The following is a 15752-nucleotide window of genomic DNA, read 5'->3' on the forward strand; positions in this document are numbered from 1 at the left end:
TGCATGAATGTTTGACGTTCACTACAGTAGAATAGTAAATTACTAAAATATTATTCTGCACATTTGAATAATCTGAATAGTTCATAAAATAAATCTGGACTGGTGGGATTTATTTATTTATTTGTTTGTTTGTTTCTTTTACAACTAAGAGGAATAAGTTTTTGTAACTTGGCAAGAAATGGCATTTCGTTGCAGGTCTGCACTTGCAGCTATATATTTTTTATATTTACATTCATTCATTTAACGGACGTTTTCGTCCAAAACGACTTACAAATGAGGAAATCAAAGGGATATATCAAGCGGAGAACAATACAAATAGTGCAACCATACAAGATTTATAATTGAGTTCCAGAGAAGCAAAGTGCACAGAGTAGAGGTGTAAGAGCCAGTGTAAGTGCAGACTTTATTAGTTAGGTGTTAGTTAGGTGTTCATGGAAGAGGTGGGTCTTTAGCTGTATTTTGAAGATGGTGACAGATTCTGCTGTCCGGGTTGAGGTCGGAGGTTCATTCCACCATTGAGGGATGGTCAGTTTGAAGGTTCTGGAAAGGGACCTCATGCCTCACTGAGTAGGCTCTACCAGGCGTCGGTCCTTAACCGACGTGTTCGCAAGGGAACGTAAACCTCAAGGAGAGTGTTGAAGTAGGTAGGTGGGTGCTGTTCCAGACAAGGTCTTGTACGTGATCAAGCATCAAGGCCTTGAATTTGGCTACAAGATGGCTACAGGAAGCCAGTGGAGGGAGACGAAGAGGGGTGTGACCTGGGTTCTTTTGAGCTGCTTGAAGACGAGACGTGCTGCTGAATTCTGAATCATCTGAAGGGGTTTGATGGAGCTGGCTTTGAGGCCCGAGAGTAGTGCGTTGCAGTAGTCCAGTTTTGAGATAACAAGAGCCTGGACTGCTAGCTGTGTGATCAGTTTTTATGTTATTTTATTGTTAACATTTTGTCGTAGAAATTATCGTTGACGATAACTATTTAAAAATACTGTACCTTGTTGTTGTACAAAAATAATAACTTAACAAACAAATAAATGCATAAATATATAAACGTGGATGTTGAACTTTCGTGTGCGCATGCGTGTAAGACATTTTCGTTTACGCATGCGCCGTAAAATACTAGCGCATGTGCGGCACATACTGGGTGGCGAGTTCTACTCCAGACCACTAGGTGGCAGTTACACCACATCGGTGTCCCACCTACCATAGAAGAAGAACTTTTTAAACTCTATATAGATATATATATAAAACGAAGAAGAGGTTGTGCCGCGTTGCTCCTCAGCTGAAGGGACGTTTATTATTATTATTATTATTATTATTATTATCATGTCGCAGGCGATGTTTGAGCTGCTAAAGCTTTTAAATCCTCACACCCTTAATATTCAAAACAAAGTTACACCCGTGCTACCTTCTGTTTTTTTTTTTGTTTTGTTTTTTTTGTCTGTTTATATTCTGTGAAGTATAACTCAACTTAATGGTTAATGAAAGTTCAAACCCCAGTGCTGTAAAAGTCCAGTACACACTGTGTGGAGTTATTACTAATATGTGGTTATTTACACGTTTATAACACGTCTATAAGCTGTCATAGTCCTGCTGTATTGGAGAATGAAGGTATATGGACAGGAATTGTATTAGCTATTTATTTCCTTGACAGCAGTATGTTGATGTAGCAGCAGTTCATGCAAATGAAAGGAATCGATTCTGTGGTATTTGCATGTGTGGTTTGTTGCAGATGTCTCTAAACGTGACGGTGGACTGAAGAGACGTCAAAGCCGGTAAAGCAGACCGTCCTGAGGCTCAAATGCAGAATCATTAACAGGTATTTTACACAAAACTGGTATTTCCTCCAACCCACCCACCCTTAGTCCAAATATAACTGATCAGGCAAGACATGTCCTGATTTGACGGCGTACTGTTAAAGCAACAGTTCCTTACACAAATGAAATCTTAGCCCTGAGTTTGTGATTTTAATTTTGCACAGGAGCAGGTTGATCCTGCGAACGAGTAATGAAAGTTTCACCACCCATCAGATTATTACCTCCTTCTTGCACTGCTTAAGTGTGCAGTTTGTGATAAAACACCCGAGGGCATGCTGTTACAGGAAAATGATCAACTTCGGGGTGGTGCGATGAAGCGCTGTTACTGTTCAAGTTACTGTTACCATCCAGAAGTGGATTATTTTTCCGCTAACAGCACGTCCCGAAGTGTTTTATTCCTCTTACACCACAGCAATTACTGACTATTTTAGGTTTTAATTTATTATCGAACACGTCCAAATTTTTTTTTTTTAGTCCATGTATAGTTACATTAGAAATTATAAATACAAAGGCAACGTCCAATACGGTACATCGGTCCATTCGTGTTTCTTGATGTGATTACCAAAGTACTGTTTGCAGAGAAGCAGCTTCATATCATGATGCTCCCACCTTCCGTGCTTCACTGTGGGTGTTCCTGGGGTCTGAACAGAGTATATTGGGGTCTGACCTGAGTTCCTGGGGTCTGACCTGAGTATATTGGGGTTGGACCAGAGTTCCTGGAGTGTGACCAGAGTATATTGTCCCCAAAAAAGGTTTTTGTCTTATTTGTCTTTAGACACACATCTCTGTGCTTCTGTTTAGCAGCGGAGATTTGAATGAGGTATAGAAATGAAGATGATTTTGTTCTCTGATTAACTGTGGTTCCTGCTGCTTTCATGAGCCCTGCAACTCTTTTCAAGCGACTGCTGACTTCTCTCTTAGCTTCTGTACCTGTAACCCAAGAGCACGTTGGGAAATCACACGTGGCGCACCTGTCTTGTGACAGTTGGTTGTGGGCCTGTGAATTTTCCATCTGCTTCTTATTCCCAACCAGTGGCAGCGTCTTATATAATGACACCTAGTGCAATTTGCAGAATAATTTCTTTGGCGTATATATGTATCATCGTTGTTATTTTTATGTAACCTTTACACTTATATATATTTTGTCTGAGTACTTTTTTCCTCCTTTGGTTTATGAAATAGGGGTGTAATGATACATTGGGACACGATGAATCATGGTTCAAAAACTTTACGCTGTGCATCGTAGACATGTGCAGTATGGACCTTCTGTTAATTATGCATCTAATGCATTTGCACTGTTTGATCACAAGAAGTCCTATATCTGTGCTACCCATAGAGTTATAATATAAAGAGAGCTGGTCACATGATTGCATTCTTTTGTGGACAGTCTGCACCAATACCGCAAATAATCTGCACTTGTGAAGTGAAACATCCGGATCGCAACGACTGACCTGCGGTATACATTATATAGTTACACTACTACGTTATAAGAGTTAAAAAGAGATCTTCAGTAGCTTTCAAACGACAAGAGCTACACGCCGCCGTGATCTCCGTTGCCTGGGAACGAGGCAGCAGAAGTTAGCCATTTTAGCCGACTTTGGAGCTCTGCTTCTGGTTAAAATGATGCCTCGGGTCCTGCTACGGAGCTCATCATGTTTCAAGCGATCATTTTCTCCAGGTCAGAGACTCAAATTTTAAGATACGGTGAACCTGTAGTACATTTTGCTTACAATATTAAACTTCTGTTCATAGCAATTTATTTATTTATTTTTATACAGACACAATGCACATTGTTTTGCATTGATTGTGATTCATAATTATTATTGTTTTTTTTTTAAAAGAGTGTTTTTAGTCATAATTCAAATTTTGTTAAGAATAATCTGACAATTGAATCGTGAGGGGAGTGCATCATTACACCCCTGCTAGAAAACGATTGGAACCTTTTAAGCGGATGCACTGTACCACCATCTAGTGGTTAAGAAACACACAGCAGTTTCTCTGTTCATCAGAACACAAAAACACACGAAGGCAATGAAGCGCTCTTCATTTAATACTTTACAACATAGAAAATGCAAACAAAAACAAACTCAACTGATGTGATTTTTTCCTGACACAAAACACAGTGTAAGAACAATGTATTTCACCAAAAAAGACGTTTACAACCTAAGGTGTTTCCAGATGGTATTAAAACATCTGAGAGCCGAAGCGATATGAAAATGGGCACGTGTGCTTCCCTTAAATACCGAGGAGACAGAACGGACCTCTATCTCCACTTCCGTTTATGTCGTTATGTCAATTAACCTTAATAGCAAAACTCAATTTGGAATATATATAATGTGAAGCACTATATTATTTAAAAAATAAAAAAAAAAACAACTCTGATTAGAGATTAAGGCACATTCTATTTAAGGCTTTCATACTGCATGAGCAAAGCTAGAAATGAATCAATCATCAATATTAATAAAAAAAAAAAAAGAGAGAGAGAAAGAAAAAAACCAGCAGAGAAGCAGAAATGACAAGGTGACGTGTGATCATGTTATTCCCCGTTGACGGGATCATAACAACACTTACAAGAACGTAAATTTGGCTATAAAATGATGTAATAATTACTCTCAAACAGGCATGTGCCAATAAATCAGTAAGCAGTATGTAATGTTAACGTAAAATTAACATCACTACCCCTCTGCTTTATTCAGAAATGTTCTTAGGGTCCAGTTTAAACAAGAATGTTTACATGTCCTTTACAGGGAAAACACACCTGACAAACAGGTTAGAAATCGGGTAAAAATACACAACATCGTAGACTAATTAAAAAAAAAAAACAAAAAAAAAAACCCACACTAGGCCGCTTTTGTTATTTACCAATGAAATGTCAGCAAATGCCTACTCTCGAGTAATACAACGCTTTAATCGAACTGAATTTTTCTTACAAGGTGTACTTCATATAAAACGTACACACTGACACCAGAAATAAGAATAAGAATATGACTGCTTGGCTTGGCGTATACGCAGAAAAATGTACAAGCGTGTTTCTGATTCGAATAAACTGTAATGTATATCTAAAGAAAAGAAAGTAAGTTAGTGTTTAATGGTTCCGATTTTTTTCCTCCTTCTTCAAAAACAAATCACAAGTCATTTATCACCGGGACATCAACCAATTAAACGTGTACACCGTCAATAAATTGAACACAACGCACTGGGAAAGTGTATTAAGGTCTGGATTCGGTGCGAGAGTCGTCTCTAAACGGAGCGAGAACAGTGTGAAAGTGTTATTTTCATGTCCCAGACAGACGACGGATGTCTGTAATTTGAGGCACTTAGATGTCAGAATAAATGAATAAATAGTCTAATTCATACTCTATAAAGACTCTACATGTTAAAGTGTGTAACGTCCGAGGGTACAGAAGGCACGTTCTGTGTGCGGGTTTCTAAATCATAAAGCGTACAGTTGGTACGAAGAGAAAACAATATAAAATACACATACACAGACGTATAAGTGCATATACAGTTGAGTGCAAAAGTTTGCACCCCCCCCCCTTGTATTTTGAAATTAGCATTTGGGCGTGTTCTGTAACACAGAAAACTAGTTTTGCCAGGGTCCTCGCAAGCTCTAGAATTAAAACGGATTTTGACAAGAAAAATGAGCAAAGATTTGCCAATAGATCTGATTTGAATGGATAGACAGAGATACCAAGATTGTACAAAAATCTAGCAGGTGAGGAAAAACAAAACAAAACAAAAAACCGTGGTGTATGTTGGTGGTCGAGTGGCTTCGAATGTGTACAGAAGACAACCAAAAAAACAGAGGTCCAAGACGGAACTGATTACACTGACCACACTAGACGTGAAGTGAAAGTAGCTCCTACTGAAAGCAAATAAATCTTTCACATCCCAGATCCGTTTTCTGCTTTCTTGGTTTTTTTTTGGGCGTAAAATGTTTTCAGGTGTCACTCGTATGTAACGCTATAACAAGAGATGAAAAATGGTAAATGCTGTGTAAATATTGGCACCTCAGGATAAAAAAGGAAAAAAAAACCCAAAAGCTCAGGCTATATTAAAGATGTTTGTAAGTTAACGGATGAACATACTAAACATACACATTTATTTTGTTATTAATTTGAATATTTTTTGGTCATATGTGGTGATTTAGTAGGAACGTGTCTGCTGGGGTGCTGGTAGACAAACCAATTATTTATATTAGATATATCTTTTTTAAAAAATTTTTTACACTCAACTGTATACACAGTGAACAACAAACTATTAGCGACGAAGCAAAACAAAATTATGGGATGTAGACGATAACACCGGCACCAGGCAACACGACCGAGACGTGCACTTTCTGCCGAACGGCCAGACCGAACGTTCTGCACGGTGAAGACCGGGGACCGGCTGTGAACCGAAACCTCTTCGTATCAAAACTTTACTTTACTTTACATAGGGACGAGTCCGTGTGAACCCGCAGTGGTATACTCGAATTTCTGATTGGCTTGAATGGAGTGGGAGGAGTCTGCCATATCCAATTAGGAGCTGCCTCCTTGCTCCATGTTGGAGGAAGGCTGAGAAGGCTTGTGGAACGGAGTCTCCTTAAAGATGAACCAACAGTTTCCCGCCCACAGGATGAGATTGAGGAAGCCGCAGACCTAAAGGAACAAACAGAAGTTTGTACTCTCTCACATACACGTACAGAGAGCTGCCTCGGGTGGTATTTGGTTGTTTTGTTAAGAAATGTTTGTCTCACCACAGAGGAATTAAGGCGTCCCATGGCGGGGAAGAGCTTGGTCACACACTCTGGAGTGCAGTAACCGAGCAGGGTGTTGGGGTTGGTGGCGTACTTCACGTCGGTCAGCCCTTTTCCCCAGGCAGAGGACGAGACCAGCCACAGGAACGCGAAGATCCCAGTCAGGATCAGATCCTGGAGGGAAAAACCACACCGACAGAGCGGAGCAGAGGGGAGGGAGTCAGGAGAAGATTTTTTAAGTGTCCAGTTGTTACGTTTTTATATGCATGAGGTCCTGTATATTGAATTCAGATCCCTGCTGCGAAACTCTCCCCAAACATTCATACCTGTATCTGTATTCGGATTTAAAACACCAGTGGGTGTGGCCTAAACAGGAAGAGTGGTGTGTTGTTTTAAAAAAAAAAAAAAAAAGATTAAATATAAACCCTCACACTATGCTCCCAGAAAAACATATTGGGTTTCCTCAGAACAGCAGTCTCTCTCTCTCTCTCTCTCGCTCTCTCTCGCACACACACACACACACGTTCTTGTTTGTAACATCCTCCAACAGACTTTTTTCCGGCTCACTCACAACGATGGGTCCTCGTGTGGTTTCCCTGTAGACCTGCTGGTAGCCCAGGTACAGAATGAGGGTGAAGGTGCAGTACAGGAAAGCAAAGACGCCCACGGACACAAAGAACTCGGCGGAGGACGAGAAATCCCCCCTCAGGTACGTCGTGTTGGCGGGGAGGCTGGCGTTGCAGTGTGGGATTTCAAACGCCTTACTCTGGAGTCTAACAAACAGAGCGGTAATAAAGCAGATGTCTACTGACAGGCGTGATAATCAATTAATCAAGCGTTACGTATAGGAAGTGCACACGGTTCAACTGATCAAATAATACTGACCGATATACATAAATCAAGGCTTTACTGATACGATTTACAGCAATCAGATTTCAACGTGAAGATGAACGACACATCCTGCTTTTTAACCATTTATGGTTACATTTACCGTCCTCGAAACAAGTTCCTGTTATCCCTTACGTTATAGCAGCTTTAAACGGTCATTCCTTCACCAGCCCTTATTTCTTTCCTGAAGTTAATAAGATGAAAAGGGGGGCGCTAAGTGTAAAAAGTCCTGAAGGTTCTCTTCTATAAATGTTAAACATCGCAGAAAGCTTCACGTTACGTCGTATTGACGATATCTGACGATTATATGATGTGTTTCTCATCCGGTTTGGATCACGCGGAGCGTACGATTCTGTGTGCACGCTGCTTCTATAGAAACAATGAGCAAAAAATAGCAAAACATCCAAGTACACTTGCAGGACGGTGGACAGCCGTCTATAATAACGAACGGGTGAACGAGGTGTTGGCGTTTACCTGAAAGGATAGGCGAAGTGTGCAGTAATGTCTTGTGTATTTCCGTGTGGACAGTTGAGCGTCATGGTCAGGAACCCCTCGTATCCGCCGGTCGTGGCGAAGGCGAAGATGCTGAAGAGCTGCAATGCAATGACGACGTTAGACTCGGATACGGACGCGCATTTAACGTCGCGCAAACATTTCGAAAACAACAACAAGACGAGACATGTTCGGTGTTTACTTTTTAGTTTTAGGTAAGAATTAAAAAACAACAAAACATCTGGCTCGTGTAAATCAGTGCATAGGCAAGTCGTGCGAGTCTCGGAGCCCAAGTGTAAACCCAAGCTGTTCCTTGAATAGTACCGTTTTGACTTCTTTGTCTTTTCTGAGACGTTAATATCACTTGCATTATTAATATCTGACATCAGGTATAAGAGCTTTCAGTCCCTCCAGGATTCCGCGATCGCAAAAGAAATGAACACAAAATCAAGGAAACGCCGCAATATTCGGAAGAGCTTGCGATTTTTCATAATTACCGCAGATTTGGGCCGAGACGCGTCATGCGACGTCATCACAACGCATATTCAGGCAAAGCCATCTTCGATTCACACGCGTCAAACGTGAGTACAGCTAAAAGGTCTCGTGCGATTGTAAGTAGTTTTCTTCAACAAAAAAAAAACAAAAGCAAACAAACAAAAAAAACCTGCACAGGTTGTATCGCAAATTTTGGAGAGGAAAAAAAAAAAAAAAACCTCGGCAAAATCAAGCATTTTTGGCTGCACCAATCACAACAACTATACATATCTCTCCATGAATTTAGAGTAACTGTGCTGTTAGGCTGCTTTCACACGTCAGTTTTCTTCTCACCTTCCCACGCACGTTTTTACACGTGACCCTACAGAAAGCGCAATGTGGGCAGAATCGTTTACCACCGTCAACCACGTAAAGCATTGTTTTTTTTGTTTTTTTAAACCTCCTGACCAATCGAAACGGCGAGGCAAACAACCTCCTCATCACCAGAGTTACACCGACCTTTATTTTATGTGCGTTTAATTATATTGATAAATGTAATCTAGGTAGTAAAATCGGCTAGTTAAGAAATGTGCCCCAGCTTCTCCTGGCCTATAACAAATCTAATGTTGATGGCTTCACACTGGCATGCTTATATTATATATCATTATATTTTATATTATAAATAGCCGGTAAATTATGGTTTTTGACTTAAAAATTCAAAATGTCTGATAAAAATAAAAAAAATCGTCGGACACGATGTAAAAATATTAACAGGAAGCAGACGCGAAGAATAAGGTCTCTGTCTTTTCAGTGGACACTCACTCACTCACTCACTCTCTCTCTCTCCCCCTCTCCTTCCCCCCCACGTTATGGGAGGCACTGACAGACACACACGAGTAAACTCGGGCTAACAGCTGATGCTCGACCACGCCCCCACCACCACAATCACACTATGCATAGGCCAAAACGTTACAGTGCAAAATAAACACTGTTTATCCGATAAACTTTATCATTCCTGGACATATCTGCTGCCACCAAAATTTCTTAGCGGAAAATCCGATTATATAAGTCTTTCCCCGTCACATCTCCCCTCTCCTCTCCTTCCTTGTATTTCTCTGACTCAGCTTCCACGATCAAATCCGTGTGACCGCCACTTCCTGTCTCTCAGGAAGAACTGGCTTACAGGTCATTCTAGGAACCACCCGAGTCATCAGCGCTGCGTTTGTTTCGCTGACTCGGAGGTCGGGGTCGGCGACGACCGAAGGCCGATGAAACCCGGTCATTCTCTGAGGGTGAGCGGGTTTACATCAGGACCGACGGGACGGGACGTCAGTGCATGGCGAGAATAAAACCGTAGCAGTGGCCGTAACGGGGTTGACGGAGGACGTGCGTGTGGTACTGTAAATAACGTCAGCACGGTGACGGATGAGGGGACGGGATTCCTTTCAGAGCTGTCTTCAGTCGCACGCGGATGGACTTTAAATCCCCGAAAAGTCCGCAGACTGAGCTCTCGCAACCTTTAAAGAACACATGCAAAAAAAAAAAAAAACAACAACAACAACCCACCCGATTTGTTTCTTTACAACAAGGTGCTTTTTTTTTTAAATAAAAAATTGCATGCTGCATATTTATGGAAGTGCAATACACGATTAAAAAATGATGCAGTTAAAAAGACCTACTACGATCAGAAATATTTGATTTTTATTCATGACAATCCATCATTTACTGTACATCTTGGTATACATCTTATCTTCTTGTGTTTTGGTAGACTCGAGAAGAACGTGCTAGTCTTTATTCTTTGACAGCTTTGTAGGAAACGCTTCAGGACACGGGCGCGCGCAGTAACCTGGTTCCTGTTTTGCTTTGCCGAAACGTTCTATAGAGGATATTTTTTCCGTTGCATATTTAATGAGCTACATTGTGAGGGAGAAATGAAGCAAAACAAAACAACCCAGTGACATAGGATTAAGTGTAACCGATTCGCTCTTCTGCTCAGAAACATCTGCATGTTGCCGAGCTACTGTAATCTCCTGCGTATGAACCGTGTCGTTAGCGGTCTTCAGAATTTCTCACTTGTCTTCTAAAGTCATCGGATCTTAAGATGGTCGACGGCGGTTAATAATTACTCCCACGTTAATAAAATGGTACTAAATTTAGCGCCATTGGACGGAGATCCCCTGCTCGACTGCCAGATTAAACTTTACCACGAGTACCTTGAGATTCCCACAGTCACTATTTAAAGAATGAACCACTGGACTGTTGAAATTTAACGGCGTGGCTTGGCGTTGCGGGCTCGGTTTCAGATTTTTCCCCCCACACATCTTTCCCTTTCATATCTTCCTGCTTCATTTTCCTTTCTGTCCCTCACCGTATCTGGAGGTGGGTGGGGTGAGGGGTGTACGGTCTGTACGGTCGGTCCTTGTCCAAGCGAATCACAGTTCAGTTCATAACTGGTGTGAGCACAGTTTTGAGAAGGCACAGAGTGTCCGTGTCGCCGACGTGACGTCCCTTCGGTTATCAACATTCGTTTTGTCCGGCTTTATTAACATCTGGACGGACTGCTGAGGCGAATACGGACTTCCCGATAAATGCACACCGACACTTCTACGGTCGTACGAACAAAAAACGCATTCACAAACGCATTTACAAAACCTCTGAACACTTTAAATGCATTTTTTTTTTTTTTTAAAGTTTATTTCAGCTTTCATTTCCTCATATTTACATCTAGCTGTGTGAAACTTAAACTTAGAACTTGGTACCTTTGGTTTGAACCCACACATTTTTTTCAAGTGATCAAAACATAACGGACAGGTGTTTCGTGCTGCCCAGGTGTTTCCTGTTAAATTGATTGTTTAAAGAAGTAATATCTCCGAATGTCTACTCTTGCTTTGAGCCCTAGGTTTCACCTGTGAAGACTGCGTTTGTTGTTAGGAAGGATAAACCAACATGAAGACCAGAGAGCTGTCTATGGGAGACAAGCAAGCCATTTCGAAACTGAGAAAACAAGGGGACTCTATCACAGCCAATACAACAATATGGAATGTCCTGAAAATGAAAAAAACAACCAGACATCGAACAGGTCGGCTGAGGGGAAAACAGTGGCACTTGATGACAAACATTGTGAGAGCTGTGAAAACCCCCAAAAACAACAGTCACCAACAACCTCCACGGGGCAGGGGTGAAGGTATAAACGATTATACGCTTTTGTGAGATGCCATAGATATCATTTTTGTAGATGTTTCACTGGCCGGGCCACGTAACGAAACGTCTTTGAGAAGTCTTGACGCGTGCCGTATATTTTATTGCGTCTCCTTCTACTAAATCTAAACCGCTATACCCTGTTGACGATGCACTTAGCTGGCGTTTACATCATCCGATTTCTCAAATCGCTTTATTATCCATTTCCTAAAAGGTTGGTTTCAAAGTTGCTGCCTTAAAAAAAGAAAAAAAAAAAAAAAAAAAAAAAAAAAAAAGGGGTCCAATGTGGCATGCCGAGCTGTAAAACTGTGCTACAGAGTGCAGGAGGTTGTTTATCTTTAACCACAGTAATGTTTTAACCGTGTGAGAGCGCAGAAGACCTAAAAAGTTGTTTTTTCTTCTTCTTCTGATGCAGATCAGCGCAAATTCTCATTTAACTAGGTGGATTAAAAAAAAAAAAACACACACAACAAAAAAAACGAGCCACCTGCTTGTTCTCGTGGACTAATCGGCCGCCGTAAAGCCGTGTTTTTTTGTGTTAAACAGGACGCGGCGTGTTTCCTGGTAACTCCCCTCCTCCTCCAGAGCGATCACGATATGAACTACACAACACCTTCTTCTCCTCCCGCCTTAAGCAAACAAAAAAAAAGAAAAGAAATTTGCTTTCTGAGAACGGCTGCTCCTGCACTGTAGGAGGTGAGAAGGATGGAGGGATAAGAGTGTGTGTGTGTGCGCGCGCGCGTGTGTGAGAGAGACAGCTGGTGGCTTGCTTTTCCACACACATACTCTAAAATGTCCCTTGGCTTTTCTGTTCTCGAAATGTTACACCTGTTAATTAACATGACTGCTTTACAGCACACCGGTTGCGTAAAATATTACGCTAAGGGATACAGAATACAGACGCAGGCACGAGGGCGCGGCTCACGTGACACCGACACGGTGTCCGAAATGGTTCGAATTTCAATCCGTTCTTTTTCTGGGACTGAGGAGATCATTACAGTATTCATACTATGTGTTCACTGCGAGACCTGATACATACTCATACGCATACACATAAGGACTGTTATGGGAAAAAAAAAAAAGAAAAAAAAAAAAAAAAAAAAAAAGAGACGACGACGTATTTACAGGATAAACATACATACATACATAAGCGCCGTTTGTTTAAATACGACTACAGCCAAACAAAGAAGAAGAGTCGTATTTAAACCAAACGTACTGCATGTATAACGTTCTCCACGCTTTAATCTCGACACCAAACACGAATAACTGTAACCGATATAAGGTTGCGATGCAGAGCAGCTGGAGCCAGGAATATTACCAAAGGGTGTGTACGTGGGTGTATATCTGTATACGTGTGTATCTGGCTGTTTATGCTGACTGTTGCTCAAGCGTGTGTACAGAACTGATCGACGAGAAACCAATTAAAAGCTCCCGATTCGTGATTCGGTTCACGTAACACTACCAGTAAACACAGAGAAACGAGCTCTGGGTGTGAGACTTAGTGATTTGCATGGCCGACTCGAATTCCAATTTGAGCAGCGCATAGTTTATCCTCGAACGAAGTAAGAGTGATCAGAGCTAAACTGCCTCATAGGCGAACCGTGACGTCAACACACAACTCGCTTTTTTTTTTTTTTAAATGAATAAAATATTACCTTCCAAACGTTCTGTTTAAATGTTTTTAAGAAGACTGTTAACGGCGTCATAAAAAGGAAAGATTAAATGTCTGAGATATGTATTTTGTCCAATAGTGCAGATCTTTTCTAATAACTCATACTCCTACTCCTACTACTACTACTACTACTAATAATAATAATATATTATTATTCCCTAAATGTTTTCTAAATCTAGGTCTTAAAATATTATCTACATTTTAACACAGTATATGTTTAGTGTTTAGGAATAAAAAAGCTACAATAATTTCCCTAATAATAATAATAATAATAATAATAATAATAATAATATACATCTATTTATCTATAAACATGTCTCAATTTAATAAATAATTGTATGTACATTAGCCTTACTTAATATTTTTTATTATTATTATTCGCATCGTGCTGTAGGTTATCAGAAGAGTTTGTAGATACACTGTGTGCAAAAGTTTGTGCCCCTCATGCTGCTGTAATGCGCCTACATGTGATCACGTGATCAGGTTCACCTTGAAAACTAACATATGCTCACATTTCTGTTCTATCTCTCTCTCTGCACTGTCTTTTAATCCACTGTACAATCTGTTAGGCACAACAACCAGGTAATTATTTATCCACATTAGTCACAGATGCTACTTTCATAAAGCAATCCAAGATTCTCTCACACACACACACACACACACACACACACACACACACACACATACACATATATATACACAAACACAATCACAAACCTATAGACTTCATGCAGAAACTCACCCACTCCAGAAGGCGAATAAATCCCAGCGGCTCCTTTAACGGTCCCAGGTCAAGCTTGAAACCAGACAGCAGCTTCTACGTAAGAAGTAAAAAATAAAACAACATACAATCTGTTTTCAGCAAGCAGGCGACACTTTTTTAATCAGTTTTCGTATGACAGCTACGTCAAAAATACGTTAAAACGCGTGAAAAGTCGGGCCGGATCCCAAACGACTCGGCATTCCATATGTAGTGGATGTACATCTGGGGCGGACGCCGTTGTTTCACATCAGAAGTAGTGCACTCGTGTAGGGACTAGGGAGCGATTTGGGATGCGGCCTCGCGCTGAGCGACAAGTTGGCTAACAAGTGAGTTAGCAGCGCTAAGTTTCGCGCAACAGAGGAAAAAAGAGAAAATAAATTACCTGAAGAAACTCCATGGTGTAATAGTTCTCCTAAAGGCTGGTCGAGCAGGGTATATGCTAATTCCAAAACACGGAAGTTGTTGTTGTTTTTGGTGAATAAAATGAAGCAAAATGCTGACAACCCAGGGCGGAGGAGAAAGAGAAAGCGAGGCGGAGAGAGATTTGGTGCGTCGGTTAAACTTGTCAAACTTTCTAACCCGTAGCGGATCACGTGACCTCGTTACACGCTTAAAGGGGCAGACTTTCACTTCTCTTCAAATGTACAAGACTGCAAGGAGGCTAAAAGTGTGTGCACACCTGACCAGCACACCCATATGTGCTTGTCGGATATTCCATTCCAGATCTATCCCTTTCTTTTCTGTTATTATAAACTCCATTCCTCTGGGAAGGCTTTCCACTAGATTTGGAGGGTCGCTGTGGGGATTTGTGGTCGTTCAGCCGCAAGTGTGCTACCCTATATAGAGCACTTGGAGGGAAACTAAGAAGCTTTTATCCTTGTATATAAGCGTGCAAGTCTGCAATTATACTAGTACAGAAGTGCGCGAGAATGGTAAATATGCAAATCAGGCTAGTATGCTAGTATTCAATTGGTTAAGAGTGAACAAAAGTCTTTAATTTAAATTTAAATTAATCAAAGAGGGTTTTGGCTGAATGCGCGTTCTGATGACGTCACACTACGCATCCCGTCTCAAATCTGCGGTAATTTTTTGAAAAAGTCGCGAGCTCCTCTGAATATTGCGGAGTTTGCTTCATTTTGCGTTAATTTCTGCGATCGCTAGATCCTGGAGAGCCTGACTTGTGTGCTTCCAAATTTGTGGCAACGAATAGTCTGGGGAAGAACCACATATGGGTGTGATGGTCAGGTGTCGGCATACTTTTGGCTATGTAGCGTATTTATTGATTTATTTATTAGGTTGGAAATTATGTAACATTTTGCATTTATGACATTTGGGAGACGCCCTTATATAGATTTTTTTTAAAGAGAGAGAGAGAGAGAAAACAAGACTATGGTATTCTAGAAATTCTAGTTAATGCAGAATATAAGATAATAAATTACTGATAAGGATACAATTGTTGTTGCACATTGCCATACCGTTGTATATCCAAAAAAATATTAACTGAATAGCGTTAAGGTTATTCAGTTTTGGTTATAATAAATAAATATTTCAAATTGTTATCTACAGTTAACGGTTTACGTGAAGCACATGTGTACATAAAGTTGCCTTTTATACAAGATTTATTTTCTGTTCTAAATTTGTAAGAGAAGTGTGATTTTCTTTAACAACAAAAATAAAAGTTCTATAGTTTCAGGTAGGAACTAATATTTTGGATGC

The 15752-nt window shown here is 40.6% G+C and overlaps 2 protein-coding genes across 4 annotated transcripts in view; one reads left to right on the top strand and one right to left on the bottom strand.

Annotated features, from left to right (window-relative positions):
* The window catches only part of zbtb40 (zinc finger and BTB domain containing 40), a 34023-nt gene extending 30867 nt beyond the window's left edge, over nt 1-3156 (top strand). For all 3 annotated transcript variants that reach the window (XM_053652423.1, XM_053652425.1, XM_053652424.1), the window contains exon 19: nt 1727-3156. In XM_053652423.1, the coding sequence (XP_053508398.1) occupies nt 1727-1773 (47 nt within the window). In that variant the 3' untranslated portion in view covers nt 1774-3156. The remainder of the gene's footprint in view (nt 1-1726) is intronic.
* Nucleotides 3157-3838: 682 nt separating this feature from the next.
* Nucleotides 3839-14577, bottom strand: sypl2a (synaptophysin-like 2a). Its single transcript, XM_053652470.1, has 6 exons — nt 14419-14577; nt 14016-14090; nt 7912-8030; nt 7121-7322; nt 6550-6723; nt 3839-6451 (listed from the first exon to the last, which is right to left on the bottom strand). The coding sequence occupies exons 1-6, from the start codon at nt 14431-14433 to the stop codon at nt 6332-6334; spliced, it is 705 nt and encodes a 234-aa protein (XP_053508445.1). The 5' UTR covers nt 14434-14577; the 3' UTR covers nt 3839-6331.
* Between the last annotated feature and the right edge of the window lie 1175 nt (nt 14578-15752).

This window comes from Ictalurus furcatus, chromosome 21, assembly GCF_023375685.1.
Source record: "Ictalurus furcatus strain D&B chromosome 21, Billie_1.0, whole genome shotgun sequence".
NCBI lineage: Eukaryota > Metazoa > Chordata > Actinopteri > Siluriformes > Ictaluridae > Ictalurus > Ictalurus furcatus.

What these genes read in the sequence shown, in the direction of transcription:
- sypl2a (XM_053652470.1), bottom strand. An exon ending in CCACACGAGGACCCATCGTT is followed by an intron (nt 6,724 to 7,120) that starts GTGAGTGAGCCG and finishes TTTTCCCTCCAG; the next exon opens with GATCTGATCCTGACTGGGAT. An exon ending in GACGCCTTAATTCCTCTGTG is followed by an intron (nt 6,452 to 6,549) that starts GTGAGACAAACA and finishes TTGTTCCTTTAG; the next exon opens with GTCTGCGGCTTCCTCAATCT.